The sequence below is a fragment of the Lacerta agilis genome, chromosome 17 (genome assembly GCF_009819535.1).
Source record: "Lacerta agilis isolate rLacAgi1 chromosome 17, rLacAgi1.pri, whole genome shotgun sequence".
In the NCBI taxonomy this organism is placed as follows: Eukaryota; Metazoa; Chordata; class Lepidosauria; order Squamata; family Lacertidae; genus Lacerta; species Lacerta agilis.
The window spans coordinates 10,106,790-10,133,542 of NC_046328.1; the positions used below are offsets into that span (position 1 = coordinate 10,106,790).

A 26,753-nucleotide genomic window follows, 5' to 3' on the forward strand; every position below is an offset into this window, starting at 1 on the left:
TACCAAGAACAAACTTAGTTAATTTCCAGGGTGCTACTGGAAGGATTTTTTTTATTTTGTTTCGACTACGGCAGACCAACACGGCTACCTACCTGTAACTACCCCCTCTGTGATGTATGTATGATGTTTCTGGGGGTGGTCTTGGACGCCAGGGTGGGCAATTTAAAATGTCTATATAAGGGGGTCACACTTTTGTTCTGGGTCCTCCTCCTCTCTCCTGCATGTGAGGGAGCACCCTGTTGCAACAGTTAATAAAGTTCAGGCTTACTACCTGCTTTGCCTCTCAATATTCTCTGGTTGGTCTGTTATTTTCTCCTACCGATAGAGAACCTACAAAAGAACTCTATATGGGCTCTTGGGTACTCCATAAGGGAAAAGGAGAAGGTTTTTGTTTTCTTATATCAATATGTTGTTGTTCAGTCGTTCAGTCGTGTCCGACTCTTCGTGACCCCATGGACCAGAGCACGCCAGGCATGCCTATCCTCCATTGCCTCCCGCAGTTTGGCCAAACTCATGCCAGTTGCTTCGAGAACATTGTCCAACCATCTCATCCTCTGTCGTCCCCTTCTCCTTGTGCCCTCCATCTTTCCCAACATCAGGGTCTTTTCCAGGGAGTCTTCTCTTCTCATGAGGTGGCCAAAGTACTGGAGCCTCAACTTCAGGATCTGTCCTTCAAGTGAGCACTCAGGGCTGATTTCTTTAAGGATGGATAAGTTTGATCTTTTTGCAGTCCATGGGACTCAAGAGTCTCCTCCAGCACCATAATTCAAAAGCATCAATTCTTCGGCGATCAGCCTTCTTTATGGTCCAGCTCTCACTTCCATACATCACTACTGGGAAAACCATGGCTTTAACTATACGGACCTTTGTCGGCAAGGTGATGTCTCTGCTTTTTAAGATGCTGTCTAGGTTTGTCATTGCTTTCCTCCCAAGAAGGAGGCGTCTTTTAATTTCGGGACTGCTGTCACCATCTGCAGTGATCATGGAACCCAAGAAAGTAAAATCTCTTACTGCCTCCATTTCTTCCCCTTCTATTTGCCAGGAGGTGATGGGACCAGTGGCCATGATCTTAGTTTTTTTTTATGTTGAGCTTCAGACCTTATTTTGCGCTCTCCTCTTTCACCCTCATTAAGAGGTTCTTTAATTCCTCCTCACTTTCTGCCATCAAGGTTGTGTCATCTGCATATCTGAGGTCGTTGATATTTCTTCCGGCAATCTTAATTCCGGTTTGGGATTCATCCAGTCCAGCTATATCAATATTGTTGTTGTTCAGTCGTTCAGTCGTGTCCGACTCTTCGTGACCCCATGGACCAGAGCACGCCAGGCATGCCTATCCTTCACTGCCTCTCGCAGTTTGGCCAAACTCATGTTAGTAGCTTCAAGAACACTGTCCAACCATCTCATCCTCTGTCGTCCCCTTCTCCTTGTGCCCTCCATCTTTCCCAACATCAGGGTCTTTTCTAGGGATTCTTCTCTTCTCATGAGGTGGCCAAAGTACTGGAGCCTCAACTTCAGGATCTGTCCTTCCAGTGAGCAGATATCTATATCTATCAATATAGATATATAGATATGAATGATTTTTCAAATCAGACTTTATAGGCCTTGATTGTTTCTTAATGATTGTTTCCTGTTTCTAGTAAAGCTGCATTGAGTCCCTGTCAGTGAAAAGGGCGAATAATAATAATAATAATAATAATAGGCAAAGACTCTATGGGTAAGCACAGCGAGCGACTCTCTAGCCGCCGCCCGTGCCATAGACAGCGCCGCCGACCTCTTCCTTCCTTCCTGTCCCCTTTCTCCTTTCCTCTCTCCCAGCCTCACCCGCACCCCTCTCTATGGTGACGCTCGAACCTAGACCGGCCAATGGCTGGCCAGAAGAGGCCTGACGAGCTCCGCCCAGGGCCTGATCAGCTGAGGGCTGGCAATGTATGTTGACAGCAGCTGCCTCAGCGGCAGGACTCTGGCGTAAGAGGCTGGTGTTGCCGGGGTGTGAGGCGGGAGGGGGGGGGGGAAGCTCAGCCTCTGGGGCTAAGGCAGGGGGTGGAAGGGGGGGAGAGGAAGGAGAGGGGACTGAGTGGGGCTCTCTTCTCCCTCCTGGGCTGGGCGGTGGGGGAGTGAAGGGAGGTCGGATCCTGGAGCTGTGAATATGGGGCGCTGTGCAGGAGTTCCTCCAGCCTTGTAAAGCCCCCCCACCTGCCTTGTAAAGGCCCCCCCCCTTCCCCTCACGGGCTCAGCTCTCCCCCCCAGTCCTCGCAGAGGCCTTCTGGAGGAGCCTGGATGCCAGCAAGGGGGAGGTATTTGGCACAGGCCCCTATTTCTTCTTCTTCCTCTTCCCCGTTTTCCTCCCCACCCTCTTTTTTCTTTAAAAAAGAAAGCTCTTCTTCCACCCATACGCACAACCCCCTCCCCCAATTTCTAAGCCTAAAGGGACGTTGTCTTTAAAAGACGCTTAGAAACGCAACAGAAGGCGGAGGAGTTGAGCAACTGAGGAAACCGAAAAGGAGGAAGAACCACCCACCGCTCAAAGGACATGGGGGAGGGAGCGTGTGAGAGAGAAGACGCTAGGGAGGAATTTACAGGGTTAAAGCTGAGATTCTAAACTGTTTTTTTTTGGGGGGGGGTTAAGCCCCCATTGACTTACTGCTCAGAAGGTGGGGAAGTAGATGCGAGTGAAAATGTACCTCTACAGAGCTACTCCCTCCCCTCCCCTAAAAAGAATTATTTTTCGGACGGTAAGATTTTACTGCAAACCTACAACACGTGCTTCCTCAGGAGTTCGTTTCTTGTTTTGTCTCGTCGTAACTCGCATGCTGCTTTTCTCCCCAACCCTGCACCCCCCCAGAAAAATAACTTAATTGCAAGAAGCTGCCAGTTGGAGCTAAAATGAAACTTCCCCCACCCGGCCGCTTAACTTTTCTTTCCGTCCCAAACTTGACAGATGTAAATCCAGATGGAGCACTCGGAAGTCAGAGGACAAATACAGCAGCAAAGGAAGCCTTGGGGAAAGCTGATCCGTTTGGGGGCCGAGGAAGCCGAGCCTCACCTCTTGTTGCTGAAGAAAGAGTGGACAATTGGGAGGAAAAAAGGTATGGTTCCAGAAAGAGTTATGCAGTGGATGTGTGGGCTATAAGATGGCAGAGAGGTATGCAGAAGCTGTCCCTTCAATCCCCTTTTTATAGTTTTCTACCCAGCCATAGGGAACCCACAGTTGAGGATTTTTGTGTCTCTATGTTGGTATTCTCTTACGGTGAGCTGAGAAGGCTTTCTTAGTTTCTTGTTAATCATCAACAATCAAAAGACTTGCAGCTTTACTTTGAAGGGCCTGTTTTTATCCTGCTTCCTGTTTTGTACACTAAGCTGTTTTGCTTTTTATGTTTTTGAAAATACTTTCTCAAGAAAACTCCTTTGAGTCAAAGAACATGGGTAATACATTTTTTCTAAACAAAATAAAAAAAAATCATTTCAGTAGCACCTTAGAGACCAACTAAGTTTGTTCTTGCTGTGAGCTTTTGTGTACATGCACACTTCTTCAGAAAGCTCATACCATGCACCTTGGTCTCTAAGGTGCTACTGGAAGGAATTTTTTTTGTTTTGTTTCGACTATGGCAGACCAACATGGCTACCTACCTTTAACATTTTTTCTAAGTTGACATAATACTCAATTTTTCTGTGATTCACAGCTACAATATGTGGTTGCTTTTGCAAGACATCTACATTTCAAAACATTATTTTCATTTCAGTTTTTTTATATAAGAAAGTGTGAGATGCTTACTGTGCAATCTGTTACATGTTGCTTTAGAAGTAGGCCCCATTAGACATAATCCCAGGTAATTGCATAAAGAATTGCAGCCTAAGTAGTTGTTAGGCACATGTTGTACTAAACCCTCCAGCTTGTATGAGAGAATAGTAAATCATTATATGAACTGTCAAAATTGTTGATGTGGATTCAAGTTCTGACTTAATCTTTCCACTTGTACTCTTTCATTGATATAATTAATAAAGCCTTTTTCCGTAAGATGCTGTTATGAAAAGTTTAGGAAATGTTTCCTTTTTTATAAGCTGCTTTCAATATATGTTATAGAAGAAACACACATGATATACAAGTATAGTAACTATGATCATGTGTTAAACATAAACTCTAGACTGTTAACTTGTGAACGCATCCAAATAACATGTGCGTTAAAGCACATGGCTCCCCCACCCAAAAAATTGTAGTGTGGAAATTGTATTTTACCCCATCATAGCTACTTAACTTCCCAGCACCCTTAATAAAACTAGAGTTCTTGGGATTCTTTGCGGGAAGCCATGTGCTTTAAATGTGTGGTGTGCATGTGACCTTTGGATGATGTATGTTCTCTGATGGCAAGATCCTTTCAGAGCCTGATTGATCACATATTTGCTTGGCATAAGTCCTCAGACATGTAGTGGGACTTACTTCATGGTCAAGAGAGTGTTGTGGCACCTTAGGGTCTAAAACATTATAGAATGAGCTCAGTAGTGACCAGTGAGGTGGCATAGGTGGGACTCTGTTGCTCTCTTGGCTTCTCAATAAAATGGTAAGCTGGCACTTAGAGGGGAAAGCATGGCACTGTGCATTACAGCAGAAGCACTGGATTGGCTTTGCTACACAGCACTGAGCACTCCATGCCTTGATTCTCCCCTCTCAGTAATCACCAGTGGCCTGCTATGTTAAGGAGGTGGGAACCTCACCTGTGCTGCTTCACTTTCATGGACTAGCTCATACCATAATAAATTTGCTAGCCTTTTAACGTGCCAGAAGACTTACACACTGCTATCCTTCTGGAAATTATTTCATGGTAAGACTTAGATATGTAGGGCTGAAGTGTTTTTTTTGGGGGGGATGGGGCAGGAATGGTCTAGCAGTTGGGCTGAACTTTGTAAGTCAGCAGCAGTATCTCTGGAACAAAAATATTATAGACCAGTGTTCTGCAAACGCACGCCCTCCAAATGCTAATTTAGACTACAGTTCCCGTCAGCCTCATCTAGCATTGCCAATAAGCTGTAGTATGGAGGGTATGTGGCTGGAGAAAGCTGTTATTGGCTATCCTGGAATTTCTGGTGATATATGAAAAACTTGTCCTGGTTTTGAAAACGGTTGTCACACATTTGTGGAGGGTGGGCTATCAAATTATGGGCTATTGGGTTGTTTTTATTTTTATTATGTATTTTGTTTTATCTCTTGATTTTATTCTGTGAACGGCCCTGAGACACCCAGGTATAAGGTGGTATATAAATTCATTTAATACTACTACTACTACTAATAATAATAATAATTGTCTGTGATAGCAAAATAGAAACTTCATATGCAGAGGCAGTATATCCCTGAGGGAGCACAAAGTGGGTACCGATAAAAGGGGATGGCCAGCCTTCTCGTACGTACCCTGTGTGTGAGCATCCCAGAAATTGTGATGGTCTCAGTAAGGCCGAATTCTTCCAGGAATATCTGCAAATCTAATGACACTAACATTTTTGTCACAAAGGTTGCGACCTGTCCTTTCCTGGCAACAAACTGGTATCCGGAGATCACTGTAAAATAAGGGTGGATGAAGAATCTGGTCAAGTATCACTGGAGGATACCAGGTCAGTTTCGCCTGAACCCTTTCTGCTTCCCCTGCCTGTTTGTGTTGAGTAAAACGTTCTGGTTAGTGTTCATGGGGGAGTGTCCTGGTGGTTCTTATTTGACTACAAGGCAATATGTTGCTATTTTCTGCATCCCGTTTCTGTCTTGGGACCTTTCCAGCTTGCACACTTAGAACCAGATTTTATTTCTATGTGCTTCCCCCATGGAAACTGCAATTTTGTGAGGATAGTGATTATCCCATCAACAAGTCCTTTAAAAAGTTAACTGGGGTTGCAGTTCCCAAGGTTCCTTGGATGGGAGATGGATTGCTCCTTAGGTTGCCACAAGGTTGAAACCCTCTGGTACTAATTCCTGCCCCTTTTGTGATGTCAGAGCTTTTAACTATTTGTAGTGTTCTGTTTCTATAGAAGGGGTTTCCATACCAACTGCCCTGATGTTGATTTTTGTTGTTGTTGTTGTGGGAAGGGGGTTGTCTCTCTCTGGTTGCGTACGCTTTTTAAATAGAGGGAGAAGCTGCTATACATTGAAAGCACATGACTTCCCCTAAAGAACCCTGGAAACTAGTTTAAGGTGTTGGGAATTGCAGCCTTGTGACACGAGAACTACACATCCCATATTTATTTGGGGTAAGCCATGTGCTTTAAATATATAGTATGCGGCCTCTCTCTTTTTTAGCACACTATATTTTTTTCTGAGTATCTGAATCCCCCGAGTGCACAGAATGTTGTCAAATTGACTTTATTTCCTGTTTTTCTTTTTATATAATTTATATAAATTTGACTGTAATAAAACTTACAAGAAGTTCACAAGAAGGGCTTGCATTGACTAACTAAGCTGTATCCTGTGTGCACGACCTGTGACATCGCCACTCTTTGAAGTAATCCGTTCAACTATTTCGACATCATCTTCATGATGTGTCTGCTTTGCTTGCATACAAAAGCCATTTAAAAACACAAACAGGCCATAAGAGAGTAAGAGATCTCACAGGCTTTTGTAGCTAGCAAGCTGCCAACATTATTGCAGCCAAAGTGCAATCTGTTTTGCTGGCAGGATGATAAAAGATTTGATGGAGAGCATTATTAATTGGAACACTTACATGTAGGGTGGGTATGGAATAGTCACAGGCACATGTGTAATCGCTCTGGATGAACCAACCTGACTCAGGGCGACCTGAAGCCCAGATTTACATGAATGGGCATGGGATCCAGGCTTTGCCCGGATCTGGTACACAGCCCCTACACTTGTCTTTCCATCTTAAAGATCCTTCAGTGCCATTTAGAGCCAGGGTGGGAAATCTGTGACCCTCCCAATATTGTTTGACCACAGCTCCTGTCACCCCTGACCATTGGCCATGCCTTTCTGTTTGTCACTAAATGATTAGTTTTCCTTGTTGCTAAATGATTAGTTTTCCAGCACTGCTAAAACAGGGTTGGGCAGCCTAATTAAAGCTACCATCCCATACACGTTTGCTTGGGAGGAAGTTTCATTAAAGGAGTTGGCGTTTACCTCTGAACAAACATGCATAGGATGAAGCTGTAATGTTAATAAAAATAAGCAAGAGTGATGTTTCCCAATTTAGCTGAGATACCTGTTCTCTATATTTCTCTTGCATCTTCCCTCACCCCCAATTCTCTGTTTAGGAAGCAGCTTTAATTTGCATTTTTAGTACAGAAAGTCAGCAGTTTCCTAAATGCTTTCTGTAAAAAAAGAAAAATACTTGGATTATTTTGTACATGAATTGGGAGTCTCTTATGTTTGAGGGAAGGGGATACAATTTCTTTTAGAAGGCCCATAAAAGTAGCATTGGGAGCATTATGCAAAAGCAATGCACCTTTTTGCAGTTTCCCACTTTGGGGAAAAGGTTTCCTGCTTTCTGCATCAGAAAGGCTAGCAAACTGTTTTCCTCACTTGGCAACTCCCTCCTTAATCAGCAACTGTAAACGAACAGGGTCTCTCTTGTCTTGCAAAGTTGCTTACCCTTCTTCACACCCCAGTGAAAAATCCAGTTTGCATCTTGTTAAATTGCGCATTGAGTAAAAATTGTGTTAACTCTGGTGTTCCCCAGTTCTTGGTATCAGACTCTCTGGGACCCCAGGGGGCTGAGGCAAGCAGGCTTTTTTTGAGATCAAAGCTCTGGAAGAGGAGGGAGCAGAGCAAGGGTGGGGTTTTTTTGTTCGGTAATTATATTATCCTCATTAAAATGCCGTCCCACATTTTCCCCAGACTTGAATTTGGACTTACAGTTTCTATTTGTCAGGTTTCTTGCATAAATCTATATTAAGTGGGGATGGATATAATACAGTATGGCATTTTGATGAGGAAGATAACATGTGGATGCTGTTGGGGGGCGGAATTTTATGTGTGAGGTTCCCGCTGTCTCCCCCTTGCTGTTTAGGGCCAGCTCTTCTTTACCCAATTCTAGCACTTTCCCTTCAGTATCTTGTAAAGACAGGCTTTGTCCACCTGATGGCGGCAACGGCTGTTTGTGTTTCTTAGATAGGCTTTATCATCCAGACTTTGATATTAATCACTGTGTGCAAGAGCTGCTGCTGTTTTGAAGACTTCTTCCCCGAAGAGCCTGGGCGATAGAACATTACAATTTAGACTAAGATTAAAACATTTAAAAGCAATTTAAACATTAAAAACATCTAAATCATGTAAAACTGTCGCTCTTGCAGTTTAATTATTGTCCAGGCTGCCAGGAACAGTTATCTTTCAACCATCAAAATACCTGTGTGAATAGGAATGTTTTAAAATCCCCCCTGAAAGTTAATTATGACCTGTCTAGTAAAAAAAAAAATAGTAATCATATTAGTTGACTACAGCTAGGGTGGCCAGTTTAGGGATAATTAAAGAAGAGGAGACACATTGTTTAAAAAAAGAGGACTAAAGAGGACACAGATTTGCATATGCTGATTTATACTGTATAGGTGCCAATTTAGAAACAATCACAGTAGTTTATTTTTTTAATTTTATTTATGCTTTTCAGGTTTATACATTTCAATAATTTTACAATCATTTTAACATTTCAAAACTTGACTTCCTTCCCCCTCTTTCTGCGGTTCCTTAAATTTATTTTTAATATCTTATGCATATCCAAATTAACTTAATTTGTTCATTTATTCATCTACTTTAAATATATATTCTTATGAAACTGCAGGTTATTACAATAATCCTGCCAATGTTCTTAATCTGTTTACAATTTATCTGTAAATACTCAATAAACCATTTCCATTCTTTGATAAAAAGTTTGTTATCTTGATTTCTTATTTTTCCGTTAAGTTTCGCCATTTCTGCTTATTCCATAAGTTTTTGTATCCCTTCTTCCTTTGCTGGGACTTCTGCTTCTTTTCATTTTGGGGCAAGTAACATTCTTGCCACTGCAGTAGCATACATGAATAAGTTTCTGTACAGTTTAGGTAGTTCTGTCCCTTTTTTACAAACGTTATTTTAAACATCCTTTTCAATTCGTTATGTATCATTTCCCAGTATATGATATAACAATCGCAATAGTTTAAATAAAGTACATCTTGCCATAGTGGGGAGGATTGTGACCAGGTGAGCTCTGTGCCTGCTCAGTCCTCTGTCTAGATGCTAGCTGTGAATAAGCAGCTTTAAAGGAGATTCCTCAGAAGGTGGTGGGCTCTTCCCCACTGGAGGTGTTTAAGCAGAGGCTTGGATGACCACCTGGGATGTTGTTGCTGCAAGATTCCAGCAATGAGCAGCAGGGTTAGACTACATGACCCTCAGAGTTCCTTTCAGGTTTCTGGTTAGCCACTTATGTAGACCACCTCTCTCCCGCCCGCCCCACTCCTAATCCCTTGTTACTCACCAGAAGGCCTTGTTTGTATTTTATAGCACTAATGGAACGGTTATTAACAAACAGAAGGTGGTGAAGAAGCAGACTTGCCCATTACAGACTGGAGATGTGATCTATGTAATTTACAGGAAAAATGAGCCAGAAAACAGTAAGGGGTTTTTGCTGCTGCTTCTTTTTTTAATGGGCTTCTTTGGCGCAGGGGCTGATGGGTGGGAGATCACTGGGTTAGATCAAGAAGAGGGAACCCTGTGCTGCCACCACCCTCCAATGTTGCCAGCTTACAATTCCTGGCACCCCGATCATTGCCCCTGCTGGCTGGGGCTGATGGGAGTCCAACATAATCTGGAGGGCCATGAGTTCCTCACCCCTGGGTTAGTGCATGTGTGCAGAAACAAATGAAAGAACACTCTGCATTTCTCCAAGTGAAGCTTATATGGGATGCATCTGTTTGTACTCTCTTGTCCCGGGCCAAAAGCCTAGCCATTAAGTAAAGGTGTAGGGCCACATGGCCAAAAACGTGAGGTTTGTCTTGCCATCCTCACCACAACCGTGTGAGGTAGATGAGAGAGAGAGAGAGAGAGAGTGTAAATGGCCTAGGGTCATGGAGTGAGCTTCATGGCTGAGCAGGGATTTGAACCTGGGCCTACCCACTCTTATGCCAGTGCTCTCACCACTAGAACACACTGGCTTTTGATAGATTCCAGCACTAACGATAAGTGAAGCACAGAGCTGTTGCAATGGCGCTGGTTGGGAGGAAGCAGGGAAACTGGGGTAGCAGACTGCCTCCTGCCTCAGAAATGGTGCACTGTGGAAATGGAAGAGAGAGTGTCAGGGAGGCGTCTGAACCTCCCCAGGCAATTGTCTTTAGGGAGACCCATCTTTGCTTGGAAGATTCAGAACAGGGGGGAAAGGAAGCACTTTTTCATACAACGTGTAATTAAACTAGGGAACTCGCACAGGAAGTAGTGATGGCCACCCACTTTGATGGCTTTAAATGGTGCATTAGACAAATTTGTGGAGGATAAAGCTGTCAGTGGCTACTACTCATGATGATTATGTTCTGCCTTAGCTGCAGGACATAGTTTGGCTTTGAATGCCAGTTGCTGGCAGTCGCAAGTGGCAAGAGTGCTATTACACTCAAGTCCTTTTTGTGGGCTTCCCATAGGCATCTGGTTTGAGAACAGGATGCTGGACTTGAAGGGCCATTGGCCTTTTCCAGCTAGCTCAGCTTATCTTCTTATCTGTTGGGAACCATTGGCCTTACTGATTTTCTCTCTCTTCAGATGTTGCATATCTTTATGAATCCTTGAATCCAAAACAGGACCCAGCTAATGAGCCAGTAGGTAAGTAAAAGTGATTAGCTCTAGCCCAGTGGAGGCAGGGGAGAATGAGCAGTGAAGATTAGCTGCATCCCTTTTAAAGCTGCCGGGCTCTGCAGAATCCTGTTAACAGAGATTTCTCTAAGCCTCTTGAGCTGTTGAGGCAGCACCAGAGACATGTTCCCCCTTGCTCCCTTCCCTTCTGCAGAAGCCACTGTCAAAAGCATGTGCCATATGACCAAAGATACCTCAAGTACCAGACAAAGCGAAGATGGGACCTCAGCGGCATTGCCACCGTCGGCTAACCAGGCTAGCTATGACGAACCACAGCCATCCACTTCCACGTCGAACCTCTTTAATGCTGCTTCTACCTCTCTCGCTGAGTCCATATCCACGGAGCAGGATAATCCCTCAACATCTGGTAAAGTCTCAATTCGCTTGGCCCCATGTGTCTAATGATCGTTTCATGTTGGCCTTCCTGCTGAAGCCGAAGCTGTTCAAAAATTGGAGGTGGAAGTCCAGAATAGTCTTTGGAGAAGGAGGAGGAGTGCCATTTTTCAGGTTTTCTTTATACCCCAAGACCAGGGGTCGGTAACCTGCAGCCCATGGGTCGCAAGCAGCTCATGGGGGCAGTTTAACTGGTCCATGAGCCACCCCCGAACCGAGCCACCCGCTTGGCGAGTCCACGTGCGCTGCGCTAAACTGGTGCTATGTAAAAATCCTGTCTGCACATGCGCAGACACCAGAAATCGCGTGCATGCATGCGCGATCCAACCCACAGAGAGAGCTCCGTGGGACTTGACTGGCCCAGGCAGGTAAAACCTTGCCAACCCCTGCCCAAGACCAAGCAAGTACATCCATTATAATAGGGGGCAGTTCTACCCCTCTATATTGGCCAAATGAGAAATACCGTAGCTGCCATCACTTGCATTGTGCAGAGGAACGCTTTGCGTTCAATCAGTCAGCAATGCTGATGTGCTGCGCTTCCCTTTCTTTCTTTCTTTTTTGGGGGGCAGGGTCGCAACTGTACACCTTTATTCCTCCACCTTCCCTGCCTGGCTTAGAACCATGTGGTCCAGAAGCATCACTTAAACACAAGCAGCCAAATGTAAATACTGAAACTTCTGACACTTCTTCAGGGGATAAAGAGAAAACCGTGTCGGCTATGCCCAAGTTGAAAAGCAGGGATGAAGAGGAAGCCCTGGAGCCTGCCAGGAAGAAAATAAAAGCAGGTTAATAAATAACTGTTACTTTTTTTAAAAAAAAGAGGTCTGTGGTTCAAGATATGGCTGGTTTGCCGTCCTAGCAACTTTGGGCATTCTTTACTGTCCCTTACCTCCCCACAACTTCCATGCAGTTTATCTTCCCTTCCCTGAAACCCCTTCCTGTTTTAACCACTTCCCCCCACTACCATGAGTGAATGCCCTTTGGAACCATTACATGGCCAGCGGTCTGGAAGGCCACTGTTTCCCCTGCCTAGCCTGGGAAGATCCCCTGCAGGACACGGGAGAAGCACCGTGCCTTCAAAATGGGCAGGGAAGACTCGGGCAGTGTCTTGTTTGTTGAGCAACAATGTCTTGGGTTCCATTGTGTGTGCCAGCCCTGTGATGTGTGTTTCCCTTCCGCCCCTTGCAGGTGGCGACGCCAGCACGTATCTCCAGGTGATTCCTCCAAACGAATGTGCAATTAAAACGGGGACCGAACACACAAAGTCACCAAATGTGAAGCCAGACAAAATGGAAGAAACACTCACCTGCATCATCTGCCAAGAGCTGCTGCATGACTGTGTCAGGTAAGGGGGGGGTGTCTGTGGGCCAGACCAGAAGTAACAGCAGTAGGCCAATGTGTTTTAATCAGTTCATTGCTGAGTTCCTATAGAGTATGCGTGTGGTGGGGGATTGAAAACTCATTAGGGGCAGATAAGGGGAAGTGGTGGGGAACAGCCCCCCCCCCGCACACTTGCTTCCCCCCCCCCGCTATTTTTTTCCCAGTGAGAGAAAATGTTTGCTGGTGAGAGAGGGAGTGTTGAGAAGCGCGCGCACACATGCAGTGTCAATGGAATTTAGTATACTGCAGGAGGGATTGAGTTCTGCTTCCAATTACCATGGTCCACAGCTACATTACCTACCCTTTAAGAGCATGGAGCCCAATATTTGGTGGGTTAGTTCAATTCGTTGAGATTCATCCCCCCCACCGCCGCCGCCATTGCTGTTTGGCTCGTTACCCCTTTAGGGTTGCCAGGTCATGTTGCTGTGGCGACTATAGAATTCACAGTGGACAGAACTCACTTTGCTGGGGGGTCTAGACCTAGCAGTTGTCTGTCCCCTTGGGCTTCCTTCCTACCAAATAACACACCCCCTTGTTCCTGATTCTGGGCCCTGTCTCTTGTTTTGCCCCAGCGCCTACTTTGTGCTCCTCCGTTCTTTTAACTCCGTGATTCCAACATCCGGTTGTTGCCTGGAGTTCCTCCTCTCCCCACATCCCATTTCCTTTCACCGCCCAGTCTTCTGAGTGGCCTCCCTAGCTCTTCTCTCTTCGCTTCCTGCTCTCCTGCCCCTGAAAGTGCAGCCCCTCTTGGCTCCTTCAGAACACCATCTCCGCATCCATCCCTTGTTGCATCAGTTCCGCAAGCCAATGAGCATTCCAAGCCACCATACCCGCTCAGCCAACCATATTCCATGGTTTTGCTGCCCTGAGAGCAATGCAACAGAGTGGTCTGTTTCAGCACCAAACAGAAGGTTGAGGATGGGGAGAGAAACAACTCCAGCAGCAGAGCGCAGAGAGGCAAGACTGAGTAGGATCCAGCTCCTCTAGCCCATGCACGTCATACATTTAAAGCAGTCTTATGTCTAATTAGTCACGGGGAATTCTTGGAACTGAGGTTTGTTACAAGTGCTCTGTGAGGGCAGCAGCTTTGACAAACTACAATTCCCAGGATTCTTTGGGGGAAGCCATGGCTGTTAAAGTGGCACAGGGGTGCTTTAAATGTGTGATGTGGATGTAGCCAAAGCTGTCGCTGATTTCAGGATAGTTGAACTTATTCCTTTTTCCTTAAGTCTTCAAACACATTTGGAGCTGATGTAAAAGCCCAGAACCTTTGCTGCTATTTGATTATGTGGATAAAAGCCATGGGATAATGTTATGCATTTTGAAGAAGGTCATGTGAACACAGATTAAAAATGCAGCGCTGCGAAATTGGTGAACACACAGCCAGCAGGAGTATAAACACAGACTGAGATGTGGCATTTCTGATCCTGCAGACAATGGATTGGTGTGCTGGGAGGAAGCCTTGCATTTGCACACTTACTCTTCCCCTTTCCTCCTGCCTGCACATTATCAGCTTAATGAATCATTTTCTAGCTTGGTCAAACCACAGTGTGATGAATTTAGGAAACACTCTGGAGCAGGGTTACAAAGTAAGAGGCTTGTTCCTAAGCCCTACAAACCATGGTTTGCATTGAATGAGAAATATCACATTTGAATGCAGGCACATCCTCCTCCTCCTCCTCCTCTCCATATCAAGGTTTCCCCTTTTCTCTCCAGCTTGCAGCCCTGCATGCACACTTTCTGTGCCGCTTGTTACTCAGGATGGATGGAACGCTCCTCTCTCTGTCCAACTTGCCGCTGTCCGGTGGAACGTATCTGTAAAAACCATATTTTGAACAATTTGGTGGAAGCTTACCTCATCCAGCACCCAGGCAAGTGGAAAACTGTCTGCAGATATTTGTTGTTGATGCTGATGATAGATTTACATGGCTCTTTGGGGGGGGGGGTGAGGACAAGTCCCTGCCCAAAGGAGCTTGCAATCTGAAAATTGGTCGCACCAGAGACCACAGTTGGAGGTGGGGGCAAACACCATAGTGCTGTAATCAAGTGCAGGCTAACAAGATGAGCTGCATTCATTTGGAAATAGTGAGTCGACTCCACTTGCACACAGTGAATTTATTCAGTCATTTGGTAGCTGAGGGTATCAAATACATCAAGGGGCTTCTGAGAACACATTTGGCTAGCCCCACCCGCAGATACTGACGTGCATGCAAACCATACCCCTCGGCTGAAACGACTGGCATCAATCTGTGCGCATGTGGATATATTCAAATAGGGCTCCCTCCACAGCGAGGTGAACCCTGGTTCACTAGAAATTGCATCTCCATGAACCGAGCCCTTCCCAAGTGCACCCTTATGTGCATAGGCACACATGAGTGAGGCTGTTGCAATTTGTGCGTTGGCTGTGTGGATTGGTGGTGGAATGTGAGTCAAAATCTGGAATGCAGGGCCAGCCAGGCGTGTTCTCCGAAACCCCTTCCATGCATTCAGTACCCGCCCATACCGAATGACTGAACAGGTCTTGCACATGCCTATGCCTCTGTTCCTATGTAAGGGGCAGCTGGTGCATGTACTAGTCTTGCAGCCTGATCCAGTATGCTTAGTACTAGGCTTTGCATGCACCAGCTCAAGTGCTGCAGCTCTTTTAACAGTGAAATATTGCCAAAGGTAGGTGTGGGGCACAAGGCTAATCATTTAATGTACCGGTAGGTAACGAAGACTCTCCAGATCATTGGTTGGGCCATTTCTTTGGGTTGTCGTCTTGTGGAGTGGTTGGGTGCAGGGAAACCAAAGGAGGATGTCAAAAATGGCAGAGGGATGAGTTCTAGTGATTTCTTAAAGGTGTAGACTCACAGCAAATCAGCCTTCCAGGTCTCCCAGCCTTTACAGATGTGGGACCGCAGAAAGGAGATGGCTTGTCCACTCTCAAGCAAGCATTTATACATCCTTTATACACAAAGCAGCACACATCAGTTTGGCCAGAACCTCCCATCAATCCACCTGACCCTTAGAGCAGGGGTCAGCAAACTTTTTCAGCAGGGGGCCAGTCCACTGTCCCTCAGACCTTGTAGGGGGCCGGAAATGAACAAATTCCTATTTTTTGGGGGGGGGGGAATTAACAAATTCCTATGCCCCACATATAACCCAGAGATGCATTTTAAATAAAAGGACACATTCTACTCATGTAAAAACAGATTCCCAGACCTTCCGCAGGCCGGATTGAGAAGGCGATTGGGCTGGATCCGGCCTTAGTTTGCCTACCCATGCGTCAGAGGCTGTAGGTGGTCACCAACCTACGGCCCAGGGTCCGGATAAGACCTGAGGGACTTGTTTATCCGGCCTGCGGTGACCCCCACTGCCGCCCGCTCTTATCGGTGCGGCGTGGTGCGCTGTGCGGACCCACTTCTGGGTCGGAGGACACGCTATTTCCAGTGCACATCCAGGTCGGAGGAGGCCCGTGCGCATGCACACAAGCTATTTCCGGTGCTCCTCTGACCCGGAAGTGCGCCGGAAATAGCGTGTGCACACGCGTACGGGCGCCCCCTCCAGCCCGCCACACAATTGTCGCTGGAGACACCAGCCTGAGGCAAGGAAAGCTTGGAGACCCTTGTTGTAGGTGGCAACTATCCAAGGCTTACTGATAGTTCTGCTTTCTGGGCTCAGGGCTCCGAGGCCAGCACCCCAAACCCACAGATAAGGATAACATCAAAGCATGTTAATTAGCTTATATCAAAGCAAGTGAATATAAATATACACAAGTTCATTGTTACAACAACTGCCAATTAATTTTGGGGTTATCTTGACTACCAAGAAGGCATTTACAGAGCTTCTGGAACAGTTCGCCTTTGGTTCAACATACGTCTTCACCCTCAGCTGGTTCCTGATTCTAAATGCGTCTGTTTCTGCTACCCCTGGAGAGAAAAGATTGCAATCTGGGCTAGGTTATCAGTTTCCGGCCAAGCACCAGAAAACTGCAGATTGAAGAGCAGCTGGTACCTTTATCATCAGCCAACCCCATTATCCTGTGAACCGCCCTGAGATCGTGTGATGAAGGACGGTATATACATCTAATAAATCATAATACTAATAATCCATTCATAGCTCCTTCTGCCCTTTAGAGTGGGGGCAGGATACCTGATAGACTCCAGTTCCCATCAGCTTCACCTAGTGGTCAGGGATGATGGGAGCTGGAGTCCAACAGCATCTGGAGGGCCCAGAGGTTCCACATCTCTGGTTCAAAGGGAGAAGCTGGAAACCTGGGCTGTGATACTAACTGCCAGTGACCATAAAACAATGCCATACTTGTCTCTCACTTTCGTAACTATTTACGAGCCAGTATGGTGTAGTGGTTAAGAGCGGTGGACTTATAATCTGGTGAACCGGGTTCGTGTCCCTGCTCCTCCACATGCAGCTGCTAGTCACACTTCTCTGCAAGTCTCTCAGCCTCACTCATCTCACAGAGTGTTTGTTGTGGGGGAAAGGAGAATGTTAGCCGCTTTGAGACTCCTTAGGGTAGTGATAAAGCGGGATATCAAATCCAAACTACTCCTCCTCCTCCTCCTCTTCTTCCTTGCATTTGAACTGAAAAACACTTTAAGAGCCAGCGTAGAGGACTTCCTGGATTCCTTGAAAATTCTGTCACTGACATGATCATGGATACATTTTTGAATGGGAGCCTGTGCAGCTTAGGACCAATTCCTGGTCAAAAGGCTAGTCGAGTTTCCTCTGTTTGTAGATAAGTGTCGCAGTGAAGAAGATGTGCGAAGCATGGATGCCCGGAACAAAATCACTCAAGACATGCTTCAGCCAAAGGTGCGGAGGTCCTTTTCGGATGAAGAAGGAAGTTCTGAAGATCTGCTGGAACTGTCTGACGTAGATAGCGAATCCTCTGATATTAGGTGAGTGTGGTTGTGGCAATAGGATTGATTTTGTGGGACTTGCAGCCTTGCTACCAGGACGACATTTTGAATCTTGCCTTTGAGATGCTTCTCAGGCCATGCTGACTCCTTCAATGCCTTTGCTTGCGTAGAATTTGCCCTTGAATTGTGATAATATCTATTGTTTGCCCTGACAGAGGAAACTGTGTGCGTGTGTGTGCGCGCACAAGTTTTTTATTTTAACATGGTTGGACTATACCAAGGTAAGAATTGCATTGGTTGGCCTGCCGTTTTTTTCCCTTTGGCCCCCACTCACCACCAATTAGCATGCGGCCCCCAGGAGGCTTCCCATGACAGAATGTGGCCCTTGGGCTGAACTAGGTTCCCCACCTCTGCTTTGAAAGATTACTATTTCACTTTTTTGCCTGCCTACATACATCTTAGGTGGCTAACAATATGGGGGGAAATTAACAGATACGGGCCCTGCTGAACCATGCTAAAGGTCAGTTTAGTCCAGCATCCTGTTCTTCCCAGTGACCAACTTGAGGTGTGTGGGTAGCTCACAAGGAGGGCATGAAGGTAGTATTCTTCTCTCACTACTGTTGCCCATAATGGATGTTCAGGGGCATGTTGGCTTCTCATCCTGGGCATTATATCATAGAATTGTAGAGTTGGAAGGGACCACAAGGGTCATCTAGTACAACCCTCTGCAACGCAGGAATCTTCTGCCCAACATGGCACTTGAAGGGGGCCAGTGATGTAAAAAATTCCTCTCTTTGGGCTTTAGATGTTGCTGCTGCTGCAGGAGCTACTCAGCCTTCTGCTCTTGAAAGGGTTCACAAAGCCATGAAAGAAATCTCTCACACACCCACATCTCACCTGTGTGCTGCCTATTAAAGAGTGCCAGGATTACCTGGTGTTTTCATCCCAATTAGACAGTCAGGGTCATGCCCCTCTTAAACTTGAGCCTCTTACAGTCTTTCGCTATCCTGTAGTTCAGCTTTGCTGTCTTCATACCCTGCTTGAGTTTCTCAGAAGCCACGGTTGGAAACAAGATGTGGGAATTCCTGGCCCAGTCCAGTGGGGGCTCTTGAATCTGATTGAATTCACTCTGGCTTTCACACGAATTCCAATAACCTACCTGCACCCGTCTTTTCAGTCAGCCATACATTGTGTGTCGACAGTGTCCGGGGTATCATCGGCAACCCGTTACGGCCATTGCCTCCCCGGGCCTGGAAGGAGAAGCGGAAGCCCGGCCGTCCTTGGGGGATGCACCATCTACCTCTGCCAACTTTCCAACAGGTCAGTGTGGTGAAAGAACGCAGTCAGTGGGTGTCCACATGAGGCCTTCATGCTGTGTCTAGCCTGGCAAGTTCTTTGCTCCCACTCCCCAATAGGTTTCCTCTTCCTTCCTTCCTTCCTTCTTTCCTTCCCTATTATTACCCCATTGTGATGGGGCAACACTATCAATGGGCTCTCACCCCAGGCCAGTTAGGATGTAATCGCCTGTTGACTTGTTCCCCATGGAAAAGTGTATATAGCCAGAGTGTCATGTTTGAGCTTCTTTGCATTCTTTGCTGAGGTATTATATTGATTTTTATAGGTCTACCTTTCAAGCACACAGCTGTCTCAATCTATAGGGAAGGGCCACAACTCGGTCACAGGTTCAATCCCCAGCATCTCTAGAACCAACTGGAAGGGATTCCCTATCTGAAATCCTGGGTTGCTGCTGGGACTCAACATAGACAGTACTGAGCTAGATGAACTAATGAATTTATATTAAGTGATAATATAATTGATAATTATATATTAGTAACTTTATATTACCCTAACTTTGTATTTCTGGAATATTTTGTTTAAGCTGACTGTTTTTGCTTCAGTTTTTTGTACACGGCTTAGAGATATTTTTAAAATATTAAGCGAGATAGAAATTAAACAATCAAAAACAATCTGCAACAAGGAGAGCTTTTGTGCCAGTTGCACAGAGCTGTCGGTTGATGAAATCCCAACGGTTGAGCAATGGCAACAAAAGATTATGGAATACATGGAAATTGCTAAATTGACATCAAAAATCAGGCAACAGGGTGACGAAACTTTTCGAAAAGAATGGGGAAATTATATGAAATATATAGACAAGATGTGTAAAGTAGATTAATATGGAAATAAACCTCATAATGGGAAGGGAAATTCAGCAAATGGAAATAGAATGGAAAGGTAATTAGTAGGTGTTTGTAAAGGGAATCAAATTATGTATATTTTGAGAACATTAGATGTATAAGTTTGAGAGATTAGTTATTAAATTATGAAAATTGGATAAGAATGTGAAATATAAAAGTTTGATTTAAAGAAGACAGAACATGGAAGATTGGAAGTCAATATTAGATACAGAATATAAGCTATTTTATGTAATTACTATATGTAATTATATGTGTATATTAAAATCAATAAAAATCATTGGCAAAAAAAAAAGAGCTGTCGGTTGATGCAGAAAGGATTCCCTAAAAGTCCGACTTACCCTGGATTGGATGCCCCTGGTCCTGATCCTGACCGCTGAGATTCTATGAAGTTCACTGTCCATGCCCTGTTTTTATTCCAACTCTTTCTGTGTCTCCCTGTCATTTTCTCCCAACCTAGCTGTCCAGGAGTACGTGTGTCCTTCTCAAGGAAGCCATGTGATATGCACTTGCTGTTTCCAGCCAATGCCAGACCGCAGAGCAGAGCGTGAACAGAATCCACATATCGCCCCCCAGCAATGTGAGCTGCCAGTCGGTCGCCTTCTCTGTTAGGCATTTTTGCTGTTGTTCCAAACTGCTATCTTTTGGAGGGTTTTGCCATGGAGGTGTGAGGGCAGAGTTAAGCCGGCAAAGGGTTGAGAAGTATTCTGTTTTTTTAAAAAAATATATATTGATGACGATGTCTACCTTTGCAACAGGACAGCCTATATGTTTAAATAGATATCACCACCCAGTTCCTTCTCCTCGCATGGCAGTGCATGAATTCCTTTGGGATTCAAATAGTGGGTGGCTGCTACTTGTGGATATATTTATGTAAAGGGAGCTGGGGGAATGTGCAGTATGAAGAACTGAAGAAGGAATGTAAGCCCTTCCTTTTCACCAGTGGGGTGAGTGCAGTTTCACCTTTTCTTCCCGCTGTAGGAAGAGCACTGCAGAGCACCACTTTCCCATCCTTAAGGGAGTTGTTCCTCCCTTTGTTTCTGGTCCTCTGCCTCCCCTCTTTCCGCTTCCAATTATTCTACTTGGCTGATCAGGAAGTGATGTCACTTTGGGGAGGTGCTACCTGTATGCTCACCCCCCAACTTCCTATAAGTAGTGGTTGACTGGCTGAGTGAGAGTGAAGATACTCACTGTATGCAACAGATAAAATGGGAGTGTGTTCATTGATGTCTAATAGGGAATTTGGGGTCCTTTACTACTTGATATTCTGGATGCCTGATGCCACAACATGTTCTCTGCTCTCTGTGTTCACAGGCACCATCTGTCTCCAACCCTTCTGTCACTTGTACTGGGGTTGCACTCGAGTGGCATGTTTTGGTTGCTTGGCACCGTTCTGTGGTAGGTTTGACCACTGTCTCGCTCCAAGAGTCTCTTTTTTGGGGGGCGGGGCTGTTGGCGGAATTGCTTTTGACGGAATTATCTCAAAAATTCTTAAGGAATTTGGGAGCACTGACCATTAGAAACTCAGACAATTTGGCTCCCAGCAATATTAGCAAACACATGAAATTTCTCTTAAGCTATTTGATACATACCTCAGTAAATGTAATCAACCTTAAAGTGTTTTCTCACAACCCAAGCTGGCCTTGGCGTATTTTAAAACACAGTCCTGGTTGAGACTATAATATTTTACTAAACTCACGCTACGGAGAGAAGCCTCTGTTCCCCCTGCGGAGGTTACTGGTTCAGACAAATTGTGCAGGAAGAGATGGCTTACCATTGACAGTGATGCCTTTCTCCAGGTGGGAAAGAGCACTGCAAGTGAGAGGGTTGGAAAGGAGGCATTCCTGTAGTGTGCACTAATAAATATTCTTGGAGCTGGCAACTTATGCAGGCAGGTGGAGGCTTCTGGTCTCTGGGAAATCGAGGCCCATTAAAAGGCTTCCTGAACAAAGCTAAATTGTGCTCCACAGAAGACCCTGAGCAGTGTAGATTCAAGACTTAGGGTGTAGAGAACCATGAATGAGATCCACGATGGCTTTCATTTATAATGTTCCAATTTCTGTTCATGCATTCTAAGCTCTGTCTGATCACGCTGCAATGCCCAATCCCTAATGTGGACTCCAGTGGCATCCATCCTCTTTGGGAACCTAAGAATAGTCCTGCTGCATCAGGCCAGTGGTCTGTCTGGTTCATCTTGTTCTCAGTGTGGCCATCCCAATGCCTATGGGAAGCCTGAAAGCAGGACGTGAGCACAACAGCACTCTCCCACTTGTGACTCCCAGCAACTGGCATTCAGAGGCTTCCTGCTTCCAGTTGTGGAGGGAGAACATAGCCATTGTGGCTAGTAGCAGTTGATAGACACGTTTTAGCCCTTGGTTGAGCATGTAACCTTCTGCAGGAGGGGATTCCCGTGCAGCCAGTTTCCAGCCCTTGACATGGAAACTAATACTTCTGATTTCAATGAAGGCAATATTCCAGTTCTGTGAGCTTGAAATCATGACCTCTAGGCATTGAAGGTCATCCTTGTGGTGAGAAAAGAGAAGACATCTCTTGGGTATTTCGGAGCAAAGATAATTTCCCCTCTCTTTTTAATTTCCTTACAGAAATAAATCTTGGTGACAAGTGTTTAGATGGTGTCCTTAATGGCAATAACTATGAATCGGATATTCTAAAGGTATGTTCAGTTTTAAAGTATATCAGTTGAGAGAATATAGCTGCTTAAACCTAGTTTGCAGAATACATTTTTACTACTTTCCATGGGGTGGGTGGGTGGGTCAAGTGGTTTAGTGCATCTCTTTTACATGCTGCTGACTACCCTTTTCTCTCATCTGAGGATTACCTGGCATCCAGGGGTTTAACATGGAAAAATATGTTAAATGAAAGTCTCCTAGCTCTTCAAAGAGGAGTTTTTATTTTACCAGGTAAGCCCCAACTTTTCTCTCTGACTTGAGTTTTCCAGAGGCATATATTCCGCGTTGTGCGCTTTCAGGGAAGCAAATTGCACTTCCCTATTTGTACCTACCCAAACCTTGATCCTATCCTCTTCAGAAACCCTGCTCCACAACTATCTCCACCAGGTGAAGTGACTGTGGTTAACCTGCCAGAAGGGAAGGCATTTTCAGTGGTGGCACTCTGGTTATGGGATAGCCTTCCCAGAGATGTTGGCCTGACACCACTTTGCGGTCCTTTCACCACATTTCAGTTCACCAAGGCCTTTCAAATAACTTACAGCAAGCATATGTACTGTTTTTTTGTTTGTTTTTTGGTTTTTTGGTACAACCACTTTTTTATTGGACATTTACAAGATAGGTTTATGCAATGCTGCCAGTGTTGGAGGCAATCCTGGGCCACAGATCTGCACATTCCTTGGCTACGGGGCCTGTGATAGCAGAGCCTTTCATTTTCCCTTTGTTGTTTACTATGACCCCCGTATTGTCTTCGAAGTGCAAGAACACCCCCTCTTTTCTCCTATACGATTTCCATTGACGAATCACAACTGCTGGATGCACTTTCTTCCTGAGCTCTGGTTTGCCTTTCTTGACAGTAGCCATTACCATGTCTCCCACGCCAGTAGCTGGCAGCCTATTCAGGTGCCCCTTAATCCCTTCACAGAGATGATGTATAGATTTTTGGCCCCAGTGTTGTCTGCGCAGTTTATAACAGCTCCCACAGGGAGACCAAGGGAGATGCGAAATTTCGCACCAGATGAACCACCACGTCCTCACTTAGACATCTTGGGCGGCCAGCAGAAAAAATGAAAAGGAAGCGCCAAGCATATGTACTCTTGACGAGTTGTTGCCTTTTTGGAATATTTCATTAAATGGCTTTTTTGGCCCCTGACTATCTGCAACTCTGATTCCCCTCTGCCCTCCAGATTACCGCATTACTGGAGAAACTGTTCTCTGTTACTGTTGTGGCCTCCGCAGCTTCCGAGAGCTCGCTTATCAGTATAGGCAGAATATTCCTGTTGCTGAATTGCCAGGTATGGAAAAATTGTCTTTGTTATTCATTCATTCATTCATTCATTCCCCACCTTTCCCCCCTGGTTTATAACAAAAGCCAACAAACAACATTAGAAATAAATCAGTTTTAAATAAAATTGGAAGTATCGGTTAAATATTTCTATCTATATTTCCTGAGCAATTCAGTAGCCAGTCAGTCTGCGTTTTGGTTTGGCAATTAGCTGTGCCACACCTACATAAGGTTGCTACTGTTCTGAAGTTGGAAAGGGCAGGTAGAGGCAGCAGTACTCTGAGCAGTTTTAGATGGCAGAGGACTGCCAGACCCTAACCCATGTTCACAACTTTTCCCGCTGCATATGTGAGCTGGAATGTATGTTACTTGTCCTCGTTGTAGAGAGAATCTTTAAATCTTATACCAAAGGGCAAAAGAAACCTACAGTAATTCTCTCCCATTATTTCTCTTCCACAATACAAATGTTTTGGAGGACATTGTTTTTGTTCTGCATTGGGACTATATTTATGATATGTGTTAAAATTCCAGGACAAGACTATCGCATGTGCATATGCATCAGTAACAGCTTAGCATGCACTATGCCAGCATTAAGTATCAGTATTTTAAAATACATGTTGCTGTTCCTATTATATCTTATTAAATTTCAAAAATTTCCATGTATACATGTTGTTGTAATCTACTTACATGGCTTTGCACTTGCTACCAAATAATTGTCAGCACCTTATTTTAGAACAACAACGTTGATTGACTGATTCCCACACCCACGCACCCTCAAATCTCTCTGCTTTTAATTAACGTCAATTGTGCATCAAATGTGTTGGGTTTTTTTCTTACAGTAGCTGTCACGTCACGCCCTGATTGCTATTGGGGGCGCAATTGCCGGACTCAGGTCAAAGCTCACCATGCAATGTGAGTTGCCCCCCCCTCCCGTCCCCTCCCGTCCCCTCACTCCCTCGATACTTTTCTATAGGAACTTAAATCTGTGTGCATTTCAGGGTCAGGGTAATGGTTCCGCCAGAAAAAAAAACACGTATGCACAACTTTTTCTACACTTTTGACGAGATCATTTTCCTCCCATGATGCTATCTGTTACTCTAGCACTGGTATTATATGCGTTGTGCACCTAAACAACAGTCAGCACTCTGGCAGCTACATTCTGGACTAACTCTTCAAAGTACTCTCTGAGTACTCTTCAAAGGCAGCCCTGTGTAGGTACTAGATAATGGTTGCATTCAAAAATAGCACTAAACCCTGTTGCAAGAATGAAACTAGCGTCTCCTTGGGCTTGCGGGCCTGCTCTCCTGTCCTCCAGTGCAGAGCTACAAAAAGGTGATAGAAAGTTCCTGCCTTAGATTAACCACAGCTTATCATGTCACTGAAACCCTAAACTCTGGTTAGTTTTAAATGTGATTAGTGGAAACAAGCCAACTTTGAATTAATCATAGTTAACATTAACCTCAGTTTGCCTAAGTTTGGGCTACAGAGCAAACTACAGGTAAACTCATTCACATAGCACAATGCTATGGTTTAGTGTTGCATTCAAACTAGTGCATTATTTCAAAGCAGCGAATAATTTGAATATAGTATGTTTTAATATTAATTTACCAACAACAAAAACTTCCCATCCAACGTGAGAAGGAAACTTGACAGTGCTAGCTCACTTTGAACATTATAAGAACATGAGCTGCCCAGAAATCTGCCCAGGGGCTATAGACAGTTTCAACAGTTCACATGTGGGGTGGGGGTGATGGTGTTTTTCTTTAAATTTGACATTAACCACTCTAAAAATGCAAGCCTTCGCTTAAAACAAAAGGTGGGGGATAGCACTCAAGATTATAAAATGGTGAGATAGCTGTGATTTGTTCATTGGAAACTGTGTCCAGGAAAATCTAGAATTCGGAAGGCAAATTTCATTAAAAGTAGCTCAAAAACTACCCCCCCCCCCAAGAAGAAGAAGAAGCTCAACAACTTTGCCAAAAGAATCACATTGTTTGCTTGTTTTCTCTCGTGTTTTTTAAATTTTAACTCAAGTCTTTTGTTGTTCCAGGAAATTCAATCACATCTGTGAACAAACACGATTCAAAAACTGAAGGTGTTTTTTGAGGAATTTAACTGGCCTGAATACTCGCAGCCTATAAGAAAGGAGGGGGAAATTAAATCTGCAATACTGACCGTACAGTTATTGTTTCATTGTTCCCTCATAGCAGGGAGTTGGTAACTCTTTTACATCAGATGCTCTGGTGTATATTTTTGATTTGTAAAACATTTTTCACAGTGTACGAGCAGGTCAGTGTCTTTTTTTTTCCTTTTCCTTCAATAGACGGTGTGGAACAAGCAATTCATTCACGACTTGTCTGCCCCTGCTTCATCATGTTTTTGACTTAATGACATCATCATTGGACTAAAGGATTCTAATGGCATTGAATAAAGTAGGGGGAGTCTACACTGTGTGGCAGTAATTGCGCTGTTCAAATATATTGAGAGCTATTGTTTGTGGGGTGAAGTAGGACTACAAGGTGGGTGCAAAAAGTTGCTAGACAAGCGATAAGCTCCTTCTTGACAAATAGATGGGCAGCAGTAGTTATCCACTCCACCCAAGTGGTGCAGTGGAGGACAGTTGGGGCTGCGTCTACAGGGTCTTGCTAAGGGGATTGGTTGCATTGCCCTTCAATCAACATGGCTGTCAAAAAGATCACAGCTGGATTTGGCCTGGCCTATCCAGTTGTCAGGGGTGACTTGTGATACCCTGCCCTTTCTTGCAACATTTGCTCATGGGTGCCGCAATGCCCAATCAGTGCAGCTGGAATGTACCCTTTATATTTGTGGTGGTGATGAGATAAATGGGAGCAATCTCTTTTTATTTTCGTTATTTTTGGTCAGGTCTTTTGCTTTCCTGGAATCCCTGGGGCTCTGCTCCCTTTTCCTCCCCTTAGATAACGTTTGCTTTTCGGTCCTGAGAACAGAGCGATAGCAAGACAGTCCACCTTCTTGTTTTGATATCCGTTGGACTTTTGAGATCAAAATAACAGTAATCATGGACCTCGTTTTATGAAGTGAATGTGTTCATGCAAGTCTTTCTTTTCTTTTTAAACAGCCATTGAGAGAGGAGGTACTGTAATATTTTAGAGCAACCCCACCAATTGTTGACATTTGCTGTCC

General features: G+C 44.9%; 1 protein-coding gene and 1 pseudogene across 3 annotated transcripts; one reads left to right on the top strand and one right to left on the bottom strand.

Moving 5' to 3' along the window:
• The first annotated feature begins 1,839 nt into the window (after positions 1-1,839).
• CHFR (checkpoint with forkhead and ring finger domains) lies at positions 1,840-26,037 on the top strand. 3 transcript variants are annotated; one of them, XM_033174132.1, is made up of 18 exons: positions 1,840-1,965; positions 2,939-3,086; positions 5,502-5,601; positions 9,461-9,570; positions 10,706-10,765; positions 10,950-11,162; positions 11,758-11,973; positions 12,377-12,533; positions 14,285-14,439; positions 17,304-17,466; positions 18,605-18,747; positions 20,080-20,199; positions 20,934-21,017; positions 22,223-22,293; positions 22,453-22,540; positions 23,494-23,601; positions 24,431-24,503; positions 25,642-26,037. In XM_033174132.1, the coding sequence occupies exons 2-18, from the start codon at positions 2,951-2,953 to the stop codon at positions 25,682-25,684; spliced, it is 2,040 nt and encodes a 679-aa protein (XP_033030023.1). In that variant the 5' UTR covers positions 1,840-1,965; positions 2,939-2,950; the 3' UTR covers positions 25,685-26,037. The 3 variants fall into 3 exon arrangements, with proteins under 3 accessions (XP_033030023.1, XP_033030025.1, XP_033030024.1); XM_033174134.1 differs by having other exon boundaries at positions 11,881-11,973; XM_033174133.1 differs by lacking the exon at positions 1,840-1,965 and adding an exon at positions 2,213-2,294.
• LOC117061374 lies at positions 22,917-23,352 on the bottom strand (annotated as a pseudogene).
• Positions 26,038-26,753: the final 716 nt, after the last annotated feature.